The sequence below is a fragment of the Lissotriton vulgaris genome, chromosome 7 (assembly GCF_964263255.1).
Source record: "Lissotriton vulgaris chromosome 7, aLisVul1.2, whole genome shotgun sequence".
Lineage (NCBI taxonomy): Eukaryota > Metazoa > Chordata > Amphibia > Caudata > Salamandridae > Lissotriton > Lissotriton vulgaris.
The window spans coordinates 1623425266-1623448218 of record NC_141695.1 but is presented as its reverse complement, the minus strand read 5'-3'; the positions used below and the strand labels follow the sequence as shown (position 1 = coordinate 1623448218).

At 44.1% G+C, this 22953-nt stretch overlaps 1 protein-coding gene across 1 annotated transcript in view; it reads right to left on the bottom strand.

Annotated features, from left to right (window-relative positions):
* SERINC3 (serine incorporator 3) overlaps positions 1–18041 on the bottom strand; it is a 117237-nt gene extending 99196 nt beyond the window's left edge. The window contains exon 1 of the mRNA XM_086932557.1: positions 17906–18041. Within this exon, the coding sequence (XP_086788683.1) occupies positions 17906–17944 (39 nt within the window). The 5' untranslated portion in view covers positions 17945–18041. The remainder of the gene's footprint in view (positions 1–17905) is intronic.
* Between the last annotated feature and the right edge of the window lie 4912 nt (positions 18042–22953).

The window sequence follows — 22953 nt, the reverse complement described above, 5'->3', positions numbered from 1 at the left end:
TGTGTGCCAGAAACATGCTGTGTTGGTTGCCACGGCAGTCTCCTCCAGTCCTAGCGGGCCAGCCACCACGAGGCCCAACTGCAGAGAAGTACCTGAACAGACAGTAATCATCTCTTAGTTGCACTGACTTTCTATGCTTAGAATGTACTTTTTCGGCTGGTGCGCAGTCATGAGATCGTCAGATCTTGTATCCTCCAGGGCCCCCTCACTTGGACACTGCATTGTTCTGCGGTCCATCTGACTCCTCCGGCTGCCCTCTAGTGAAGCTCCTGTTAGGTGACCACAGAATATGGGTAGATCTCCTCTCTGTCCACCCGTGGCCTGCCCAAAATGTCATCTGCCGTACCAAGTTCTGGAATACTCCAGGGCTAATTTTCACAGCTACAGAAAAACAGTGGGCAGTGCTTCACAAATCTGCATATGTGGTATTCATTCAAGCTTTACCCCTCAGTTGTGATGTTTGGGGCGCACAGCACTGTGGGGATGCTGATTCTGGGAGTCAGGAGTAGAGTGCTAAAACACAAGTCCACTTCATTTGACCACTGGCCACCTAATTTGCATCTTTAAATCTAAGAGTTGTACTCTTATCACAAAGGTATTCCTTTCATGAAAATGTAAAAAATACACAGATCGTGAATGGAGTCATTTTTGATGCAATGTAAAGAGGAAAAGGAAGTCCACCCTTGCCTGTAAGCTTTTAACCAGTCTGCAGTTTTATTTGAGAGTACAAGAGATCTGTGTAGTTAAAATAAATATGGTGTTATTTAGAGCACGTTTAGTAACTAAGCTGCCTGCCTGCCTGCCTGCCTGCCCTTAAACTACAATCACGCAGTCTGTCTCCTCACTGTAGTTTCAGCTAGTGCGTTACCGCACTACTCGAACTCATTTTGGGTGTGGGTGAGGTAGACTTGGAGCCACTGTCATCATTGGTGCATTGCAACTGGTGTTACTAAAGTACTGCCTGTGAAAGACTTGTTAATGTTTAATATCATGATTACACATTTGTTTACCAGTACAATCAGGTTAAAAGGGCACTAGGTTAGTGCCCTTCAATTTCAGGTGCTTTGCAGCAGTTTTAAGATGATCTTCTTAGAGTTTTTCATTGTTCAAACTAGTGTAATTTCTGTTATTTATATTTTTCCCTCGTCTTCATTGCTTGACTTTGCTCACAAGAGAATATCACTCATAGTTAGGTTTTGCCTAGCCAATGCTTACGAAGTAAGCATTCGCTAGAAAAAACTAATGAGTATAGTATAGGGTTTGGAATCCGCCCCCGTCAACCATTGGTTAGCTCCATAAATGGAGGCTATCCATTGGAAGACTGGCCTGCCCGTCAATGCAGGACCAGATTCGGGGGCGTTCCCGAGAATTTTTGGCTTTTGGCGACGTCACGCTACGTCAGCCAAAAGCCCTCGGGAACGCCCCCGAATCTGGTAAGGCACTAGTGGCACCCCGAGCGCTCTGCCGCCTCCTACTACGGTGCAAACGCTGCCTCCCTGATTGCCGCCGCTGCCCGGGGCCGAGAATAACTTTAGGACCTCGTGTAGAGTACTGCTCAATTACTTAACTTTAAATAAATACCAGCTTTCAACATATGACCTCGGCTTCCTGATATATTTGTTCTTTATACCTCGCCGGGGCCGCGGAGAGCAAGAACGAAGGAGCTGCCCTCCCATTGGCTGAGGCGGTCGAGCCCCCTCAGTGCCGCCGCGCTACGAGTGGTTCTCGAGCCGCAGCGTCATCGCTGGAGCCGCGCTGCGATTGGCCGCAGCTTTGCCACCATCGGAGGCTCGCCCTGAGAGTGGCGCATCCAGTGACTGCACAAAACACACTGCACTGCATCAGGACTGAGTACACTGCACACGAGCGCATCTGCAAGGAGGGAGCCCACTCCTCGGGAAACTTCGCCGCCCTCCTGCCTGAGCTAGAGACGGGCCGCCGCGCTGCCCGCGGCGATCCGGAAGTGACTAGCCGGCCGGCCAATCCTAGCGCGGCCGGCCGGAAGTGCCCGCCCCCCCCCGCAGCCCGGGGGAAGAAGGAAGACGGCAAGAAGTATGGCGGCCCACGCGGGGCTCGGAGCCCCGGGAGAAGCGGAGGACGTTGCCGGTCTCCCATGCCGAAGAGGGAGACCGGAGAAGTGCCCAAGAGATTGCCGCCGTCGACGTTGCCGGTCTCCAATGCCGAAGAGGGAGACCGGAGAAGTGGCCAAGAGATTGCCGCCGTCGCAAGGTGCAGGTGAGTCGATTTGTTTTATTTGGGGCTAGGGGAGGCTCCCTCCCGCTACCCGTGTGTCCGTTCCCGACCCCGTACCCCCCTCCCGCTCCCCGTGTGTCCGTTCGTAGTAAATGTGGTCTCCACAGACAAAAAGGGTAAAGTGGGTGTAGCTACGTATTCTCAATAGAACACCAAGGACTGGGACACTTGAGGTACGTACAAGGGAAATGTCACAATAAAAAACATCTAAGTGCCACTAAGAACATACCCTTCACAGGTATGCGCACAGCCAAACCACACCTATTTAAGTGGGTTGGTTGCATTATTTACTGGCAGGAATGGAGCAGCACCTGTTTTTTGTTTGTGTATTTGGTATTCAACTCGTTTTGATAGTAATTTGAGACCTCTCCATACTTTGCAAACACTTCAGCCAATGTGCCAAGAGGTTGAACAAGGCAACAGCACCGACAAGCAACACGAACATCATCAAATATTGAACTTCGCTCTGAGAGCGTTGACTTCTAGAAGACCGGCTGCCAATTCCTCGTGTCCAATTTCAGGCTCTCTGTATGACTGAATGCAGCACTATGCAGCACGCATTCACTTTTTGCTGTAGGAAATGCTTTTCTATCTACTTTAAAACTTCTGTTCGCATTGGGAACCTAGAATGTGCAAGTGAAAGTGTTGGCTCTGTTCCAACCTTCGCCCTTGGTCTGATAATTTTTTGCCGTACTGCAAACACCTCTGGCGTAGATCACGCTACCTTTTGGACGGCAATATGCACCTGAGTCATGCCCCAGAGTGATTGTGTTTGGTTGTCCGTATGGGATATCCCAAAATCCTGATACTAGTAGAAATAATGGAGCTGCCTCTTGTCGTGTGGACCAGAATGAACAGTGCGCATCCAGAATCCAAGTTGTTGCCATGGCCGGGAGTGTGCGGCACGTCCTTGTCAAATTCCTGCCTTGACCCCGAGGCTTGGCTGTCCTCGCGTACGCCCTTCTGTGGAGTGCGCGGACACAGTGCCATTGTTAGCGGCCTGGAGAGGGCCCTATGGGCGGCGCAGGGCTCTTGCTTCTGCTGCATTCCACTCAAGAGATCCTTATCACCTACTGAACGCAGCGCTTCAAAGACTCTCGCAGAATAGTTGGCGTTGAGTAACATCTCGCATTTTCTAAGAGGAAGATACATCGTTGCAAGTTCCATAAAGCACTGCCTGGATTAACTCGGATACGAGTGATACGCTCATTCTCCTCGTGTGATGTAGGTCAATGTCCTCTCTCTTTTGGTCTTCCTGTCTTTGAGATCACTGAACTAAAAATTCACTTGCTGTTCTCCACAATCTAAGGGAAGGCAGGGCACTCCGTTCTTATATTAGTATCATGGGCTTCCCAGGAGTTAACTAACTATACGAGCAGTTCTTTGTCCATCTTTGTGTATTTGCTGCTGTATGTGTATTCTGTTGCAGTGTCTCTATGTGTCTGTCCTTTTATTTGTATGACTGTCGGAATGTGTCTCTATGTGCCAGTTTGTGGATTGTGCCTGCTTGATTTTATATTTCTGTGTCCGTTTGTTGGCGTTTCTCCTTGCCTGTCTTTCCTTGACTTTGTGCCTTTCCCAGTGTGTGTCTGCCTCTTCGTGTTTTTGTGTGCCTGTCCGATCGCGTGTCTCTGTGCCGTTTTCTGTCGGTACCTGGCATGAAGTATTTCCCTGAGCCCAAGGTTGTGCTTGGCGATGTGCGGGTTGGCCTGTTGTCCGTTTACCAGGATACTTATTTTACCTATCTTATAATGTGCGCAAGAATTTATGTATATATTGTGTGCGGCAATTTTGGGTCTATCGTGTGAACGAGTTGTGGTGTACTCGGGTCTACTGATCTTGTTTGTCGGTTTGTCGCTTCTTGTCTGGCTACATGTGTCATTTAATTTCTTCATATACTCTTGCGAGCATGTTGGGCTGCATTGTTCCTTATGCTGTGTGCACAAACCATGCTTCCAGGTGTTTGTGAGGTTGTCTTTCTGTCTGAGTGTAACGGACTCTGTTGTGGACTGTGGTATGCATGCGAGTCTGTCTCTGTATTAGTTGAAGCTTGTTGTTTTAGATTTTGATTCCTGATTGCGACACAAGTACACGGATCTCAGCGGGCTGAGTTTTGAGAGTTCCCAGTTGATAACTAGAGATTGTGGAACAGTGAAACCAGCTATTACCAGCGAGTTTGGGTGAACTGTTTGGTAAGTAGCGCTCAGGACTTGAGGGATACCCAGGGAAAATGAAATAATGATTACCCCTTTAGGGAACCTGGGTTTGCCATCCTGGCTTTGACGAATGTGCGGTTCTGATTCGAGGCACATGTTTGTTTTTATCTGTCACTCTTACAGAATTTGTCCCCATGTGACTCTCCTTCATGAGTTTGACAACTCACCGTTGCCTTTGAGTCATGCCCTAAACCCAGGAAGCTGATACAGTGAGTGCAGATAGTGTTTTCTCTGTGAGAAGAGGTACCGAGCCTCTGAATACTGTTTTTGAGAACCGAAGGGCTAGTTGGGGTTATGTGCCTTAGCTCCTGACATCTTCTTTAACCTGGTTCACGTTGTTGTATGTGATCCCCTGTCACATAATTCGTTGCTCCACTGTCACATAATTCTTTGCTCCCCTGTGATGCTGTGTGTGTGTGTGATGCTGTGTGTGTGTGTGTGTGATGCTGTGTGTGTGTGTGTGATGCTGTGTGTGTGTGTGTGATGCTGTGTGTGTGTGATGCTGTGTGTGTGTGATGCTGTGTGTGTGTGTGTGATGCTGTGTGTGTGTGATGCTGTTTGTGTGTAGGGCTGTGTGTGTGTGAGGGTGGGCTCTGTGTGTGGCTCTGTGTGCGTGTGGCTGTAAGTGTGTGTGGGGGTGTGGGTGCAAATGCAATAGGTCTCGCATTTGCAAAAGATTAAGCTATTGGCATTGTAAATGACCATGCCATTTATGTATCTGTTTTCAAAACTAACACATAAATAAACAATTTGTCATTTAAAGTGCCAATAGCTCTAACTTTGTCAAAGGCAAAACCGTTGCATTGTACTTGGTATCGAATCCAACAGCGGCCATGATGCTATGGAAAGAAAGGACAAAGCATATTGACCCACTGTTGACACTATGGAAAGAATGGAGGAAGTATCAAAGAAAGACAGGTGGAGCATAAGAACCGAGCTAGGGAATGCTCATCCATGAAAAAGGAGACTGCTGTTCTTTCCATGCCCTCAGAAAGTTCTCTTTAGGCCACAGCCCCCTAGATTTGAAATGGCTTGCTACCTACCATTTTCAGAACAAAGAAAGGGGTGTGGCAGTTATTTTGATGAGGAGAAAAGATAATGGGCCAGAAGGTGTGTGTGGGGGGGCTCTGTGTGGGTGTGTGTGGGGGGCTTTGTGTGGCTGTGTGTGTGGGGGGGCTCTGTGTGGGTGTGTGTGTGTGGGGGGCTCTATGTGTGTTGGGGGGGCTCTCTGTGGGTGTTGGTGTGTGTCATTTGCGAGAGATAAAGCTAGTGGCATTGTAAATGACAATGCCATTTATTTATGTTAAAAAAAAAATAATAAATAATGTCAAGAGCAATGCCAATCGCTCTAACTTTAACAAAGGCAAAACCATTGCATTGTAAATGCTTGTTTTTAAAATGTCACTCATAATTACACTGAAATTATGAAAATGTCACACATAGCAATCTGAAACTTTGGCAGCTATGCACCATACCCAAGCATTTTTGGAAGGTACTTGACCCACGACCGCAGATCTTGTATAGACATTTTAAGTTGAGAAGTATCACTTGTCATACATAAACCAGAGAATTCACAAAAAAGATACACACTGTGTAGCCATGTGAGTATATATTTGGTACTCGATGTGAATGTTCTCCTATAACATACAGTTGCCATGTCCAGCTCTAGACAAGTGAAAACACCAAAACAATCACCTTTTGGATCTAGTATTCATACACCATGAAGGATACCACCACGTTTTTAGGATGATGCAGTGAGGCATTCCAGAACCCAACACCAAAACCACATATGGCTGAAGGCAAATGATTCTATTCTGAGAACAAGCATACCACTAATGCCCAATGTGGTATCTAAAGTAGAAAGCAAGAGAGTATAATTTACGCATAGCAAAGATTGTTTTCTTTTTTTTTGCCAAAGCAACATCATTTTCATTCTCCGAATCATGGACAGAATATCCGAAATATATTGAAATTATAATATCTCTTGGCCATTCCTGAATCAAACTGTACTTGTAATTTCTGACTCTCTAAAAATCCTTGTCCATTCTAGAACCTAGTAGTGTATCCGGGGTGACAAGGGCCCTGCAAACAGGGAAAATGGCTCCACCTTTAGCCCAGTACGAAGGTTAGAAAAAAACATAATTTGGCTGCAGTTGGTCCATCACACTTCTGGGCCCCGGTGACGCAGCACATGCTGCACCAGTGATAGCTATGCAACTGCCACAATGACGGCAAGTGATCAACCATCCTGAAAACTTGCCATAGCCCTGGAACCTAAAGAGGTGAGTAGAAGCCTGTGCACAAAGGGCCATTTTGCTAGAGATGGATTTTAAAGCCTGCAGCACAATATGGACTTTCCTAAGCCTTACGACTGAAGAGGTCATATAGATCCAAGCACAAATGCAAGAATAAGCATTTGTGTATTTTTGGGCGTATTCTAATGTCTCCGGTTTGATAGCACAGCAAGCAACCTGACATACTGCTTTCAATATGAATAAAGTGAGTTGTGGCGCCATTCCTTTCAACCACTGGATTTCTTTAACCAACTACTTTCAGGAAGTAATTTGCAACTTTTTAGGTCGAGGACCGTAGGCTGCCCTTGCGCAGTTCGGTCCGAAGATTTAATGTTTTTTAGTTAGGGGGCTTGAACCCGCCCCTCTTCTCCATTGGCTGGCTTCCTAAACGGAGGCCAGCCATTGGAGGAGAGGGACGTCACTCCGTTCAAGCCCCGTCTTTTTCGGATTCGGGGAGTGTTTTTTACCTTCTTACTTGTTTTCTTTCTCTCCTCTTCCCATTGGCTGGAATTTTACCTTCCAGCCAATGGGAAGAGGAGAGAACGAAAACCATGCCCCCGAATCTGAAAATGACGCTGGTTTCTCCGAGGCATTCTTGCTTCGCCTCGGAGAAACGTGGTGGCGGTTATTAAGCCTTCCGTGGCTTCTTTATTTAATTATTTGGCAGCGCATTGGCTCAAATGGTGGTGCTTCAGCCCCTTCCCATGCCAGCCCCCGTTTCACTTCAGCCCCTTCCCGTGTCCGCCCCGTGAAAACTTAGCAACCCTCGCTGACCGTGAATTGAGCTATGTGTATGACAAACGGAAAGCTTCTGACAGCTGGAAAGAATGATGATATTTAAAACACTTGCATGTTTTAATTAACTTATGAGGAATTATCAAGAGCCCTCCCAATCAAATTCCAACGGCTAGAGCGGGGGAGCTTTGGCCAAGTGTTGTGCCGTTCTTTGAAGCAAGCGTGAGCCCTCTCTCTATCTGCCTACTCGCAATATAGAATACAGAGCATTAGGGAACTAACGTTCCCAGCCACCGCTGGTTTCCGCTTTTCTCTGGCTGGCTGCTGGGAGTTGCAGTTCAAAACTACGCCCCTCATGTTCGTTCTACTTTAGTGAAGAGAGAAAAGACTCACACTCCCAGAATTACCTGCGCGCATCCTGCTTCCTGCCGGACATATTTTCTTGCTGTGTCAGATTGTAAACAAACAGCAGGGGTATTCTTTTAAAGAGAGAAGAAGGACTTCGCACGGTTTAGAGGCAGGGGCCGGCAGGCTTCTGGAACATTCAAAGTGGGTCTGTGCAGGTGCACTCAGCGGCTGTGAGTGGGAAGTTTATAGACGGCAGCTGCCGTAGCAGCGCAGAGTTCAGGGCCCTATGGACGACAGCAAGGTAAGCGACAGCAATGCAGCCTCAGGGTGACGCCCCCTGCCAATAGAGATGTCCACAGAGCTCAATCTCCTGTCTGCCTTGAAAGCACAATATTATGCTTGCTTGTACGCTGCCCATTTTGTTTAGGTTAGTAATGAGAGAAAGAAGAATGCTGTGTGTAAACGGCCAGGTCAGCATTTGCCTAGCACAAACTTGAAATCTGTGTATGCATGCCTGTTAGTAAAGTTTGTTATCCGCTATCGTTTAAGGGGAGAGTCTGATGATACTTTCATTGATAGGTGACGATGAAGTAATGTGCTGCATAAGGAAAAGAAGGCACGACTTGCTAATAAGTTTATATGAACAACACTGAGGATTGTAGCATGAGGGCGTTTGTGGCATGGACTACAGGAATTATGTGGCATGTGAGGACCACATCACGTGGTTAGGTCGACTGCTTTATCTTAACATGTTATTGAGTATCGTGTGCCACGTTGGGTTCATTAGCATTATTATCTAGCTACTTTTTAATGCACGATGGTATTACTGTCACGAAAGGGCTTGCAATACTGCAGATAGAACGGGAGTGAGACATGTTTATCCACTTGTGCCAAATGTAAGAATGTTTACCATTAGTTGATGCTGTGCATTTTATTGCCAATTCGCTTCTTCCGCGCGCGCCCACTGCCTGGTGTGCAATCCTGCATCCTTCCTTTAATCACCCTTTGTGGTAACAGTGGGCGACTTAATTGATGAAAGGAGCCCAAGGTTTTGGTGCGCTGCCACAAGCTGAAATAGTGCTAGGGTTCGAGATATAGAACTGCACTGAAGTAGGCAGCAGTGTTGTCATCCTGTGTGTGGGTGGCTCTGTGTGGGTGGCTCTGTGTGGGTGGCTTTGTGTGTCTGTGTGGGTGGCTCTGTGTGTGTGGGGGGGGGTTCTGTGTGTGTGGGGGGGGCTCGGTGTGTGGGGGGGCTCTGTGTGTGTGGGGGGGGCTCTGTGTGTGTGGGGGGCTCTGTGTGTGTGGGGGGCTCTGTGTGTGTGTGTGGGGCTCTGTCTGTGTGTGTGGGGCTCTGTCTGTGTGTGGCTCGCTGTGTGTGTGTGGTTCGCTGTGTGTGTGTGTGTGTAGCTCGCTGTGTGTGTGTGGGGGGCTCTGTGTGTGTGGGGCTCTGTGTGTGTGGGTGGGGCTCTGTGTGTGTGCGTGGGGCTCTGTGTGTGTGTGGGGGGGCTCTGTGTGTGTGTGTGGGGGGCTCTGTGTGTGTGTGTGGCTCTGTGTGTTTGTGGCTCTGTGTCCGCGATTACTCTCTACTACTCTCTAATGCTCACCTATTGCCATTGTAAATGACAATACCATTTATTTATGTTTGAAAAAAAAATGAAAAAAATGTCATGAGCAATGCCAATAGCTCTACCTTTAATAAGTCTGAGACCATTGCATTGTAAATGCTTGTTTTTTTATGTTTTTGGTCAGCCAGTGCAGTATTCATATATCATCTATTGCTAGTGACACTTCCATCTCCACTCAAGTGCTTGCATTAAACAGCCTGCAGGATTATCCTACAACTACTGCCCTCTCGTTCACTGCTGCTCGCCCAACATCCTCGCATATCTCACTTTCGCCATTTTCTTCATCACCTCTGCATTTCTTTTTCACCTCATATGTCACCCTCTCACATCTCATTCCCGCCCATCTCTCCTTTTCACATTGCCTACTTGTATCTTCCTCTCATGTGCGCTCATTGCTTCCCATGCCTGCACTTCCCTCCTAGTGGCTTCTTAAAAAAAGAAGGTAGGGCAACATCTTTTTTCATAGCAACAAAACAAGGGCTATAATGAAGACTGCCTGGTCTTAAATATTGTATTCTTTGTAGGTCTCACTGTTGTCAAAAGAAATCTTGTGTACCACGCCACAAACTTACAGTAAACTTAGAGCTAGCCCTTTACTTACCATTGGTTGGCTTTCTTTCCACTCTCATTTGCTTACTTCTTATGTAAATGCTTTCCTTCCTGTTCTTGTATTTGCATCTCCCATGGAGCATAACATATTTACCATTTGTCTAAATGGATAAAAGTTTATCTTTACACTGCTCACAATCAGAGGACACTTTTTTAGGTCTCCCCAAGACAGCGCGCATGCACTGTAGCTTGCGAGAGATATTGTTTAGTATAAGGGGTGGAGCCTGCTCCTTGCTTACCTTTCGTTGGCTTCATTGTCACTCTTATTTGCTGCCTCCTAGTTGGCCAGTGTGCGTCAGTTTCACTTCCTCTTCTTTTGTGTGGAGAATGGACCAAGCACTGAGTTATTCATTTTGTTGTGTCCTTCTGCTGCTATCTCTATTATGAAGGTACTATTTTTCTTTTTTTTCTGTTGTGTTGGTTCCAACCCTAGTTGTCTATGTTGCTTATAAGCACTCTTTAAGCACTCCATGACATTTCAAATGTTTTCCTGCTCTCTGTCTTGTGTGTCCAACCTCCAAGACCACTGCTCCCTCTTCCTTTCCACTCCATATGTACACCCCGGCTTTTATTTTTTATTTTCCCATCCTGCCCCCACCTGAAGCTCCTCACTTGCACCCGTGCCCACTTCACATTGATTCTTCAATCCCTCATTGACTTCTCCCTAACCCTCTCCTCCTGTAATTTACTAGTGGACTGCTCAGATTTCAAAACGTTCTTTCACACCAGTATAAATGCAATTTTTATTTAGTGCTGCATATGGTATCTGCCATCTTGGAACGGAAAATAAAATGACTCCTGCATTGTTACTTGTGCACCTAAATGCTTTGGGATGCATGTGTTTGCATATGTCATTACAAATACATGGATACAGACATTGACATGACCAATAAATGATGAATACTCCAGAATGTAGGAGTTCACATCATTGTGCCGTTTTTTTGCTCATGCTACACATCATCAACAAAAGGCACTGACAAAACCAATAGTCGAAAAGGCAAGCTCTACAGGCTGTCAATGCTTGTTTACTAAGATTTTGTCTGCGACCATCAAACCTACTGGGTTTCCAAACGCTTAACAGTCATCTGCTTCTTCCCTAGCCAAGAAAAGCTGCCATTTCATTTCAAAGCCTGTTTTCAATTATGTTTTCTAAATTATCAATCAATCTTGATTCTGCTCTCACTCATTCCGGTAGCCCTCTCCTACATACCCACCAGAAGATTCAGTTTCTAGCATCTGAGTTACATGCAGTACTTATGTATCCCATACTGCCCATTTCATACTATGCCTACATCCACCACAGGTTATCAGCACTCTAAACAGAATTCATCACATGGTGAACAACAATGAGGTGAGGTGGAAAACCTTACAGAGATAAAGCTATGCACAGTTATGGTCCAATTCAAGTGTTTCAACTCACCAGCACATGGGCAGCGCCGCAGCCAGATATCTTTGTGTTTTTGGGTTAGATAGTTGTGGTTGCTCAGCTTGAGGCAGTGCTCCAGTGAATTCAGCCCTCGCTCTCTCTCCTGGGCCCTGCCTTTTCTAAGCCCCAAATCCATCAACTTCCCCACAGGCTGACACCCTGGAAACTATTCCAAGGGTAGCAAGTCTGGTATTCTTCCTTAGTGAGCCCAACCAGAAAACCAGGTCACTTCTCTCATTGTCTCTTTCCAATTACAGCTATCTGTCACCGACTGCGCTCTGTCACACCTCCATTCTCTCTTTCAACATCATCCTCTTAGAGTCTCTAGCCGAGGCCGCACTTAGAGTTGATTCAGTTCTTAGTGGAAGCATTAAAAGCATCTAAAAAAGCTTATGAATGATTAGCACTGCATTGATCTTTTTGTAATCGTATTAAAGTGTTTCAGTGGACACTGAAGCATGTTCCTTTATCGAGGACATAGGTTTATATTTTGGTAGTGCCTACATGAATAATGATAATTTCGAGGTTATCAGTCTCATTTGGTGGTAACGTCCCTTAAAACTATAGAGAAGATTGCATGAACTCCATTATCAAGACGTTTTTATAATTGAAAAAGAGCTTATGCTTAGAATCGTCCGAAGACACTTCTGACAGGAACATCAGTGGATTCAGAACGGAGGTAAATTGTTTTTTTAATCTCGCATTTTCCCTAGTTAGTAAGCTAGTTCCCTAGTTAGTAAGCCTTAAAATACATAGCAACAGATGAAGGGACATAGACAAATGTTGAAACTTAGCCACACACTGAGGTGCTGGATGACATGGTAGAGCACGGACATGGCGAGAAACCTTTAGACACATGCACATGGAGACCAGAGGATAGATGGACAGCTTAAGGAACAGACACTGATACACACATGCACTGGTCTAAAGAAAACGCTACAAACAAGAGGAAATTAATGCCCGAGGAAGCTCATACGCACAGTCAGATTACAGCAACTGCAGTAGTGTGCAATGAAATACAAGTAACTCCTTGTCCGGCTCCACCAAGTCAGCTCTCTCCATAGACTTCAAAAGGAATGCCCTCTTAGTAAACATGTACAGCCTTCAGACAACCTTTCCAGAATGGCATTATTCTCACAAATACACGACGTTGCCCTCTTTGGAGAGACAGCACAATAATAGGTATGGGAAGACTCAATGCCCAAGAAGTACAACATTGTTGTCATTAGCATGATCAGGGCAATGCCAAAGTACTAATTTATAGAAAGACAACAGATTTATTTGGAACGATCACCACTCTTGGTTAAGAATGAAACTAAAGCTTCCCAAATTAAGTAAGCATTGCCAAAACCAATCAGTCTTGCTTTGTCAGTGCTTGCTGTTTGCCAACTACTGGCTTTGCTAATGCTTGTTAATTTGCAATAAAATATGCAAAGCCAACAGTTTTGGCTGGCCATCTTAGAATTTAATTTTGTATAGTTCCACAGGACAGAGGAGAGGATGAGGGAAAAAGCTTTATGCTTTGCATAAACAGTGTAACACATTAAATACATTATAAAAAGCCCACTGTTTCCTTATACCTAGAAATTAATACTACCATGTTGGAGGGATTCTGAGGGATTAGTGCTAAATAGGGTTCCTCAACTAATGGACTTGGAAAAAAAGGCTAGGGTTGAGGTCACAGAAACATCATAGCAAAGATATGTGGGTCTGGGTACAATATTCTCACAGCTTAAAATATAACAGGATTCTGTTATAAAGTTTTTTTTTATTTTGTTGGGTCTTACTTTTTTGTTTCTATGCATTTATCATCATTGCAATATTTGCTTTTGACTTTTGCCACACTAGATTACTGAATAAGAAGGGTTTAGTTTTGTTCTTTTATCTCTGAGATCCAAAGAGGGGCCCTGCATATAATTACCATGCTAGGGTCAATGGCAGGCCAGTGCGGTCTCCATGCTGATCTGTTGCAAATCCGCCCATGGGCTGTTTCTACGAGACCCTCCCCTGCTTGCTCTGCTTTGCAGCCTCACAGGCTACCTCCACGACAGAAGCTTAGCACACCTGTTATTGTGAAATGCGCTTGATAAGGAAGAGGGACGACGTGGTATTGTTGTCCGGGGGTACAAAACAAATAAGAGTTGCCAGAACACTGAAAGTCCACCAAATATATGACCATACATACTAGGTATTGGTGCTGCTGCAATTCGATTTATAGGTCCTACAGACATAGTTATGAGAGCAAGGATGGCGTATATTGACTACATATGCATCAGAGGCCTTCCTAATTGGAACAGTGTAATTATGGCATCCTAGCTATAGAGTTAGACAAGAAGGGTTGCTTATGAATGTTTATAATCAGTGTTTTAGAAGTAGAGGAAGAGTTAATCTGTGGTATGGTGAGGTGGGTGGTTTTAAAAACATCTCTCCCAGGTCGGTGGTTATTATTTTCCTACTGCCCTAAGAGAAGGAAGTTCTTTAAAAAACAGATGGAATGTATTATCTTCCAAAATGTGAATCGCCAGAAAGAGGTAATATAACATTGTGTTCATATAATTTTGAGGGTTTCAAATCACAACACCTCTATAACCCAACAAAGCTAACTCCACGGATTGTGTGTAACCTGAAAGTCACTAATTCATATTAAAGCAGTTATTCCAGCATTTAATACCCATGTACGATCTTTATGTGTGTGTTACATTCTTGCCACTACATATTGGTTTATTTACATGTACTGTTGAATTATAATCTGCTTGTCAGAAATCCTTTCAAAAGGTCATGGGGTGAGCAGGGGTCACGGAGATCATCAGTGAAGGTTGTGGCATGTGGGTCCTGCTTTCCCAGGGCTTGGCTTACTATGGGGCCCTTTAGCCCACAAAACTCGGTAGTGGCGTGGTTCAAGTAGTCCAAGGCTCCTCAGTGGAAGGTAAGTGTAGGTATGCGTATGTTCATAACTCAGAATACCCACAGTGCCCCCAATAAAAACAGTTAAGTCCAATACTTTATTTTGGTAAGGAAAACAGTATTTCTTCTGCATGCAATCATAGCACACTTAATAAGTCACACAGAATGTCTCTATAAGCTAAAGCCTTAGCACTGATCTGGGTCGTGTTTCCCCTGTGGGTCCACTCCTTCTCTTCTTCTCCAAGCTTACCAACATGTCTCTGGCAGAAGTAACTCCACGGGTACTGGCCGCACTACAGAGGAGCATCAAAGTGTGGCTTTGGCCTGGAAAGTTGCAGCTCAACAGGCGTTAACCCAAGCCTGCAGCCCTGCACCAGACTCACCCAATCACAGTCTTAAAAATCCGGGGCATGTCTTTCTACGTTCCAGCTACATGGAGCTCGCACCGAATCCTCCTGTGTGCTAAGTGGACTGAGGCACGTGGCAGGAATTTCGCGGTTGCAGCCAGTAAATTGTTGGAGATGGGGTAGTGCTGCAGAACCACTTCTGACCTTGCATCCGAGTCCCTCCTCCAGTTATACAAACTCCTGCGACATGGGTGACAGCCACAATTGTCCAAGAAGCTCCCTCTTGGCATACAGAGGTCACAGGAACAGGTAATGTCCACAATGTCGTTGGATGCACAGATTGATGGGCCTAACAGTCGTGGTGGCCTGACTCTAGCATACATGGGTCACGGACACCTACAGTCTCAGTTGCAACAAAGGACGGACACAGCAGGTTCAGGAGCAACAAGCAATTTCCACAACAGTACCAGTGCCCCCGCCCCCAGTATACACGAGTCCTGGACATGGATGATGGCCCCAACTCTGTCTCCAGTTTCGGGCGACCGGCCACAACTTCACATTAACCCTGATGTGCGTTACCGCCTCCCGCCAGAGAGCAGATAGTTTTCTAGCAACACTGGCCCCTCATGGACCAGGCGCCTCTCAGTTTGCCACTAGTAGACCTTGGTCCTCTGCTCAGGTTGCAGTACATTGACGCTTTGATGACCTACTTTCTCCTGATGAACAGTGCTGTTGAACAAAGTCTCTCTCCTTTATAGTCCAAATCCAGACAGATATGTTGTTTAGAGTCTGACCCTTTAAAATTTGGTTTGTGTGCAAGCTCTTTTGGACGTGCTCTCTCCTCTTTCCTGTCCTTTGTCAAAATGACTCAAACCTTAATGACCCACAACTCATCCTCCACTGAAATATGCTTCAAAAAGGTAAAAAAGGCCTAAGCCTTCCTGTCGATCAAGATTCCCTGGTCCGCTGTATTAACCTCATCAGTCTCGCAATCTACCTAACAATGAGTCCAGGTCCCACTGACCAGTAATTCTTCCTGGAATCAAATATAGCTTTGATGTGCAGCGAGGGTGCCCTGCTCCCCTTCCTCCAGTGTGTGTGTTCCTACCTTAGTCATCAGAGATGTCAGCAATCTACATCTACAATCTGGGGATTGCAATCCTCACTTTCATTAGCCACCCCAGGCCCAGGGCTTTCTCAATGGAACCCAAAAGCCTCCATGTTATGTACCATCGACAGTGCCACACATCCTAGCACGACGATGCAAGTATTATGCACTGTCCAGCACTACCCACAATCCAAGAGGAGCAAGGATGAGTTAAGTACACAGCCAAGGAACTTTACTTGAGTAGGTTGTTGGGCATCACTCCAGTGGCACGGGTAAAAAGGACTGTTCACACTACTGGTTCCTGGGAAACACAAAATGGTATGTTGCAATCACAGTACACTTGACACAACTCCAGGTGAGGGCAGAAGCCATCTACCACTCCCAGGATGGCGCATGGTGCACCCCTCCTGGTCTAACAAGACCACTTCACTGTGAGACAGGTCTAGGTCATGGCATACATACATGGTACATGTTCGGCAATTACTAAAAATCAGAACCAGGGAACCAGATATTCATGCAGCTGGGGCACTTAGGGTAGAAGTGCATGTCCATTACTATGCCGGGAACTTTTCCATATCAACACAGCTATTAGCCTTAACTTGTTTAAGTTAAAAAAACTGCTTTCTAGCTGAACAAAAATGTAATTCATAAATGAACAAATAATTTATATGGGGTTGATAATGATTTCCATCTGGTCTCGTTATAATATCAACTAAAATAAGAAACAAGTCTGTTTGTTTTGTACTATAGAAATAGTCAATTGAATTGTAAGCTCCTTAAGTCACAACATTTTAAACATGGCTATGTATTTCACAAACATGACACATAATCAAACAACCACTGCATAAATCTCAGATTACAACAAACACATCGCAGCTAAAACGAAAGCAAAAAAAAATGCATGACAAGTGGTGCTGGGCACTAGCATGTTCTCTTCAAAGTTTAATCTGTCACGGTATAGTAGCTGATTGTTGAAATCAAGTACTAAACAGGTACTATGATTACTCTGTAGGCCGGCCAGCATTGTGTGTGCTTAATGTATTCAACACTGTCATATAATTATTATGCGAAGAGGAGTTATGTGAATAAAAACAACCAATACTGTAATATAACCTTAAACTACACTGCAATGAGAAATTCAGGCGGAAGTAGTCTTTGTATGTTTGAGACGATTTCACAATCATGGGAGAAATTATTTTTAAAGCAGATGACCCAACCAGATGCACAAAGAAAATATTAAAATGAATAATGTTGTGAACTTTACTGAGTCGTTTTGATTATTAGGATATATTATGCGCTTTTGTACAGGCAACGTTCGCCAAACGAGTGATGTTGTGCTTGAGACAATGAAATGCTTTCAGATACATTAGATCTCACAAGATGATAAGGAAAGACCAAAAAAGTATATGTTTCCATTTCCCAAATGGGAGAAGGTCTCTACTTAGCAATACAGGTGGCAAACTGTTAATTAATGGTAGGTGCCCGCCCTTGTGCTCTTCGAGTTCTGTGAAATCTATGGAAGAGTAAAGAGAGGGAGGAGGACGGAGCCCTCGTTATGCAAACTACATAGAAAGAAGTGTTTCCTATTTCCTAAACAACAGCTGGGAAGGTTAAGGAAGACCCTGCTGTTCACTGGTTTCTAATGGGCGGTTTGACCGTCCTATAGGTCTGTGATGGTACAGTACATGAGAAAAAAAACAGCAAGAAAATTGAGTGGACAGCTCATCCCAACCTCGCTAAATGAGTGCCCATCCCAAGGAAGCTGCTCTGGGGTCATGTCCGGTACTCTCTCTCTCTCTGGCGAAGAAAAATCTGGAATCCGGTGCCGCCCTGCTTATAGTTACCACTATTGGAAAGCTAGTTTGTGAAATTTACAGAGAAATTGTACATTGCATAGTCCGAGATCGTACTGAAATCAAGTTACCCACGCAAGATATAATGATTTCTCTGTAGTGTAAACACCTGTAGCCCTTCTAGGGAAGGCGGTCTCTACATTTGGCACACTCTCACTTCTCCCTCTTTTAGCAGAATGTTTCTTACCCAGCTGGCAACGGAGCAGATACCCAATATAGCCCCCATGGCTGCCCCGGATCAGACTGGAAGGCTCTTTGTTTACTCTGTACGAGGAGCTGCGGCGACGCCTGTCACTAGCCCCAGCTGACGCCGTCACAATGTCGACAAACCCTTCCGTGCTGTGTAGACACAGAAGAGGGACAATGCCCTTTCGAGGAATGTCCCAGACGGGACGTCATTTTCCTGTTTAGCTGAACGCCATCTTCAAATTACATAGTAGATTTCGATACACGTTCGGTAATTTTAAAAAGGAATATATAATTTTCAAGTGTGTGCTAGATTGTGATTTCTAAATGTAAGTTGTAATCAAGGAAATGTAATTTTAAATTTGGTTCTATATTTTAAAGCACAAACATAAATATTTTGATTACATTTTTGAAAATATTTGCTACATGTAAGTCCTCTGTAGCTTGCGTTTTATTGATGGTCATCTATAAAAGTTAACAAAATTCGCAGTATATTCTTTCACAATAAGCTCAGTTAAGGTACTGCAATAATAGGACGTCATTAGGCTTCGTGTGAAGACGGTGATGCCCTTTTGGATTGGGGAATTTAGTTCTGCTTTGTTGCGAAATAAACACTACAAGTTCTAAAGAAACTTGCATTTCAGAGATGCTAAAGGTTGATAGTCCCAATTTACCAATACGTACGAATTTGTTATGAATAAAGTCTTAAAATGTTAAGTGCATTATGATAACATTTGTCCATGAAAAGTAGCTTATTTTGTGCGATGATTCTAGCAGGTGATTAAATCCATAGCTACCAAGGTTTCAAATTGCTATGTGTGACATTTTCATAATTTCAGTGTAATTAAGAGTAACATTTCTACGACAATGAGCAAAATCAAGCAATGAGGATGAGGTAAACAGATAAATAACATGGGACCTGGCCCAAACGGGATATGTGAGGCTCCAACTGAGGCACAAAAACATCACAGACCTGCCTGGACATCTGTGTTGCAGGGCAGGCCGGGAAAATCATTGTTTCCAGCCTTTGGTGACTGGGACTAGGCCCCCTGGCTCCTTTCTCGTAATTAAAGATGTTGCTTAGAGCATCACTCCATCCAGGGCATCTCTGCCTTATGGGGCACGGCCCAAACAGGATGTGTGAGGTCCCAACAACACACTCCTCTGGTACCTACTGTGCCAGGCCCACAGAAAAACAAAGCTCAGATTGCCAGCTTTTAAGTAATGGATACCAAAATCCGGTTGATTAAGGAATAATTCTAAGTAATGAACAACAACAGAATAAGCCTCCTTCAGTCTTTCTCCCTGGCTAACCGCAAATACGAATGCTGGTTGTCAGGAAGAATGTTGTAAGGTAAATTTCAAAGATGACCAGAGGTAGCCAGGAGGTATATTTCAAGTAGAAGGTTTATTGGATAGTTCAGTAGTATGTTACAGGTTTCATAGAGGTCTTATGGAGATCCCACCAGGAGCAGCATGGTTGCTGCTCAGCCCACTCTCTTCAACTGTCATTCTCTTCACACAAGCAGGCACACTAACATTCCACTCTCTCTTGCTGTCATCAGGCATTCTAACATTCCACACAGTCATCACATGCATTCTGGCTGAGCACCTAAGGAGGAGATGCACTTGTAGGAATCAAGGTATAACACATCCCCTTCCCTTGGACACAATAAACAACAATAATTTGCAACATTGCAACAAGAACGTACAAATGATGATACTTGCAACTTTGCGCACAATAAATATCAGAGAAAGAATGAACGTACAGTGACAGGGAAGAAAGAAAGAATATGTAGTGGAAAGTGACTAGAGTGAGGGGAGGGTGAAACAGTGCAAACAGACAAGGTAGCACACCCCCTTCCCTTGGAAAAATACCCAATTAATAGCAATAATTGAAACATTGCATGTAAAACATTTTAGTATAGCATCATAAGAGTGAAGGAAAAAGAGAAACGGAATAGAAACAGAAAATGTAATGTGAGTAAAAGGTGCAAGGCAGTAGCGTAACTCAAGGCTGAGAAAAGAGACACCAAAAGGTATATCACCCAAAAGGTGTAACACCCAAAAAGTACAACACCCAACCACGTCTCTACACACCGCACAATAGAGGAAATAGTGCAGGGCTGAGACAGTGAAGGGCAACAGGGAGATGAAAATACCCAAGCACTCACTCTATTCTGCTCACCTCAGTAACTGTATAGGGTAGACAACCCCATTGCACAAAGGCACAAAAGTACCCACTTTTGTACTTAAAAATGCGTGATGGGCAGTGTACCCATATTTTGGCCTGTGTTTGAAATGCGCATTGGGCAGTGTACTCACTTTTCAGTTTTAAAAGCGCGATTGGACAGTGTACCCACGTTTTGGTCTGTGTTTGAGAGGCACATTGGGCTGTGTACCCACTCTTTAGTTTGTAATGTACAATGGGTCATTTACCCTATACTTTTGTGCCTTTGTGCGATGGGTTATTTCCAAGGTTTCTTGACTTTAACCCAAGTACCCACTCTAACGTCACAAGATTTGACATTATGTTTCAGGTCATACACCTCTTTGCTTTTAAGGTGTTTGTTCTCAATTCTAGACCTTAAAACATCTATGGGTACACCAGGTTTGTGAACATTAAACATCCATTCTTGATAACATTTAGTACGAACAGGTCTCCCTCTCATGACTTCAAATGGTGACACTCCTGAAACGTCATGTGGAGAAGTTCTATACATCCAAATTGACTTGAAAAACTGCAATTCCCAATCACAGTTATTACTGATGGCAGATTGTATAGCATTTTTTAAAACTCTGTTGAAACGTTCAATCATGCCATTCCCACTTGGGTTGTATAAACATGTAGTACGATGCCTTATTCCCACCGTATCAAAATATTCCTTAGCAATTTTAGAAGTAAATTGGACACCATTGTCACTAAAAAGTAGAGCAGGAAGTCCCTCTCCAACAAAAACACAGTCCAGAAATCTAATAACTTCCTCAGAGTTAACTTTCTCAACAATTTTCAGAACAGGCCACCTTGAGAAAAGATCAATCACAGTTAATACATATTTGTTCTGAGAGCCAATAGGTCCCATTATATCAATGGCCACAGTATGCAATGGTGATCTTGTAATTATTGGTTCAGCCATAGGAGGTTTGAGAGTAACAAGAGTTTTATCTGAGTTAGCACACCAGACACAATTTCTAATAAACCTCTGAATAAATAAATCCATTCCTGGCCACCAGTACCACTCTTTTATTATTATTTATATAACCAGCTAGAAGGTATGTTCCGGAGCTGGTATACTTATTATTTTAAATTCACCGTATTGTAATGTTGACCGCATAATAAAATACTAAATGTCACACCATAATTTGGATATTCCAGGCATAAAAGCTCACGAATTAACGATATCAGGTAAGCCTGAGTATATACACTCAGCCTATAATAAATCACGATCACCAATTGATCCACGAACATGGACACAGACGAAAAAATAGATCCGGCGCTAGCACTTATAGAAATCACTGAATGATGCACAATAGTGAAAATTAGACACTTGGGATAGCACTATGCTGGTGAATTAAGCACAACGAATTTGATAACAAATTCCACAGACTGTGGGGCATATCTCTATCTCTCGAACATGAGAGATTTTCACACTTTATCTATGGGAGTACACTACACTCTCCCACCTCCTCTACTTTCCCCGAACACGTCTCAAATGACCAGAGATATACATGAAACAATGTTATCTCTCACTTGCTTTTTTAGGCAATCGTAACTAACTCATGTAAAAATAATGAACTTGAGATAGTGTATCTCGCAATTCCAATATCCTCTATATTGTATGTTTTTTTCCCAGCCCTGACGAAGTCGTGGGTTCCTGCCCATTCGACGAAACACGTGTTGGCTGGACTTGGAGAAAACCTAAAATTAAATGAACCATAATTTCGACTCAACGTGTATTAATGCTGTGTATTGAAATATTGAATAACCTGTTTGTTTAATAATTCTGGTTGGTGTGATAGGATTGTGTTCATATACTTAAAATCTGCGGATTATTAGTGGGTAAGGATGGCAACCCATACCTAGGCACCCAACAATATAGATTAACATTGTGTTTCTGACAAAATTTGCCTACATAGTGTAAAAGCGCCATAACCACCTAGAACTGTCATCGATCCAATCTTCATAACTTTCAGATTGGTGGGGCAGCTACAGAGGCATAGATATATACATATCATAGCAAACGTAATGGATAGAGGCAAAGAAGCAGCAGAGCTTTTTGACAGTCTAGCAAGAGGTGAGACAGTCACAACCTCTTTAGCAAGTGGGAATGTTAATAAGAAAAATGAAGGATTAAGAGAAAAATTTATCAGACTAGAGAAATTAAAAATAGCTGAGAATTCGAAATGGTGGGATGGAGCTACCTTAGAACAATATGTACGTCTTAAGAGAGTTCCTAGGGGGCTCCGCTCACAAATATTACCGACTTATGACGATCTTGATGAGGATCTCCTGTTGGCCTGGGAAAAGGAGCTGATTTCCAATTCGAATAATTTGATGAACATTTTGATTGAGAATGCATCTCGTAAAGTTAACACCTTCAACACTCATGACGAGCTCAGCTCGTCATGCAGTATACTGCTGGTACACTGATGACGAGCTGAGCTCGTCATGAAACCATTGTTTTGGATCTTCCCCAGCACAGCAGGGGAAAATGCCTAGCATCGATGTGGTTAAAAAACTTCAGGGGGAAATCGCACAATTAGAACTGGAAATTAAGGAACTCAACCTCCCAGAAGCCACTGAAAAAAACTATGAAATTTTAAAAGGGATATTAGAGAAACATCAGACTGAGATAAAACAACGTAAAGCTCGTAAGATTAAGAGAGATGAGATAGATTATAAACAGGGTAGGGTCTTCACCTATGCACGAAAATACGATCATCTGATAGACAAAGGTACAAAGGGTACTACAGAACAAGCTCAGAACCTAACCCCAGCAAGTTCTGTATCGACATCTCTGGAGACCCTTCCAAGTGAAAATGAGGGAA